The sequence below is a fragment of the Cyprinus carpio genome, unplaced genomic scaffold (assembly GCF_018340385.1).
Source record: "Cyprinus carpio isolate SPL01 unplaced genomic scaffold, ASM1834038v1 S000000053, whole genome shotgun sequence".
Taxonomy (NCBI): Eukaryota; Metazoa; Chordata; class Actinopteri; order Cypriniformes; family Cyprinidae; genus Cyprinus; species Cyprinus carpio.
The window spans coordinates 2,906-5,088 of record NW_024872806.1 but is presented as its reverse complement, the minus strand read 5'-3'; the positions used below and the strand labels follow the sequence as shown (position 1 = coordinate 5,088).

The 2,183-nt window shown below is 32.0% G+C and overlaps 1 protein-coding gene across 1 annotated transcript; it reads right to left on the bottom strand.

Moving 5' to 3' along the window:
- Positions 1-263: 263 nt before the first annotated feature.
- On the bottom strand, positions 264-1,689 carry LOC109094606 (hereditary hemochromatosis protein homolog; the record flags this gene model as incomplete). The annotated part of the gene is made up of 4 exons (XM_042753820.1): positions 264-878; positions 1,001-1,037; positions 1,148-1,270; positions 1,511-1,689. Coding segments are annotated over 3 exons (322 nt in total), but the record flags the coding sequence as incomplete, so codon positions are not given.
- Positions 1,690-2,183: the final 494 nt, after the last annotated feature.

Below are 2,183 nucleotides of genomic sequence, written 5' to 3'. Positions count from 1 at the left end.
ACAGCAGAATTAGGAGACGAAGTGATAATGATAAGAAAAAAAAAAAGTTTATTGAATCATTTGAGTATGTCTCATCTGACCTTGAATTTCCATGAACATTCCCTCTTATTTCTTATTTATGAAGACAATCAGCCATTGAAACACACAGTTATAAGACTAAACAATAATGGAAAAATAATATATAAAAAACAACAATATAATGTAATATAAATGACTAATCAATAAAAAAAAAAAAAAAAATAATACACAATACACATTTAAAAAAATAATAATAAAAAATTATAATGATTAAATGCAATCATAAAACAATTAAATGATAAATTATTATGAATTAATAAACGAATGAAGAATACATGAATATAAAAGAAAGAAATTAAAACACAACTCAAATGTATGGTTGCTCTCTTGAAGCAACACACACAGTTTGCATTTGAGGATCCTCAGATCCTTCAAAAGTAGTGCAGTGATTCTTGAAACTTAATTAAAAACCTGCACATTGAGAAATATACATTATATCCAGGTTACATTTTCTGGGATTTTAATCAAAACATATTTCCAATGATCAAATATCAAATGGAGTTTGGTGATAACAAACATACAAAATTCAGTGCTATTCTACCATCAAGTTTTAGACATTTCTAAAGACAAAAGTAGATTACCTTGTACCAGCAAGGAATACAGCTGCAAAAATTTAGTATTTTTGTGTTCCTATTACATTCTTTAATTTTCCATCTTAACACTCTTAATTTCCATTGTTATCATAACATAACCCAAATGGCATCCACCAAACAAATGCTAAGATATTTTAGGTTTTGCATGTATTGTCTTGACCTTAATTTTTACCTTAACATAGACTCACTTTTCATTAGCGGCAGAAGCTGAAAATAATAATAAAAAAATCCTTTAGTTACAAGTTTCTCAAATTAAACTGAACATGCTGCTAAATGCCTATTACTTGTACATTTTTAATTGTTAATACTTTAAAACACAGTGTACTCACATGGAGTAGGAGAGTATTTACTCTGTGATGTCTCGTCCTGAACAAAAATATAGACACAGTTAGTAAACGCTACAGAAACACAAAACTGTGTATGTGAATGTTTAAACTGAATTAGATGTAATGAACTGGACTAAACAGATCGTTTACCAGCAGCTCGTCTCTTCCTCCATATGATGAGTGCAGTTATGATGAGAACAGCCACACACATGAACACCAGCACACTGATAACTACAGACTGCGTAGATGATCCTGGGTCAGATTCAGCGACATCTGAAATTAAGGTAAGATAAATGAAACTTATATGTGTAAATATACACAAAATATACATGCACGTTTGTATATTTAGACGTATATACATAGTAAAATATATGTGTAAATATACACAGTTTTTTTTTTGTAAATTCAAAGTAGACCTGTTTTAATTCATTTTGATTACTAAATGTACTGTTTGATTTGGTTTTAATGTACTCAAAAGCTGCATGTCTTGAATGTTTGTTAGTGTTTTTTTACCAAATGTAAAGTCCAGTTTGTTGTCCAGACTGAGGTGCTTCATTGTGCAGTTGTATTCATGTTCCTCACGTAGCTCTTCTTCACTGATCACCAAACTCTTCCTCATCTGGTAAGTTCCGTCTCCGTTGGGCAGAATCTCTCCTCCTGTGATCTGATTATCTTCCACAGGTTGACCATCTCTGAACAGGGTCAGGTTAATGTGAACGGGGGTTAAAAACCCAGTGGCCCAGACAGCTGATCTGAATGCCCTTGAGAGTCTGAGAGTGTCTTCTTCATGAGTCTGACTCTGGGCTTCACTACATAAAAGTGATACTGTTGTAAAACTGTTAAGTTTATTACTTTAGTTATTAATTTATTTAATTTATGGTAATCATGATTCATAAAGCAATCAATGGCAATTTTATGTCAGCACTGCTGACTGGTCCATACTGAGGTTAATCAGGATAAGTCACTCACCTTTTCTCATGACATTGTTCTTTTTCCAGTTAGCAGTACCTCCGCAAGGTTTTAATACAAATAGGGTGATAAAAACATTTTTGAAGAACAAAAAACTTTACATGACATGAAGCTGTTTTTTCCTTGCTCCATGCTATTCCCCATTGCATTGTGTTGTGGATTTCATTTTTTTCCATGTCAAATGTGAGATCCCCAATATTTTGTCCATCAAAAGCAT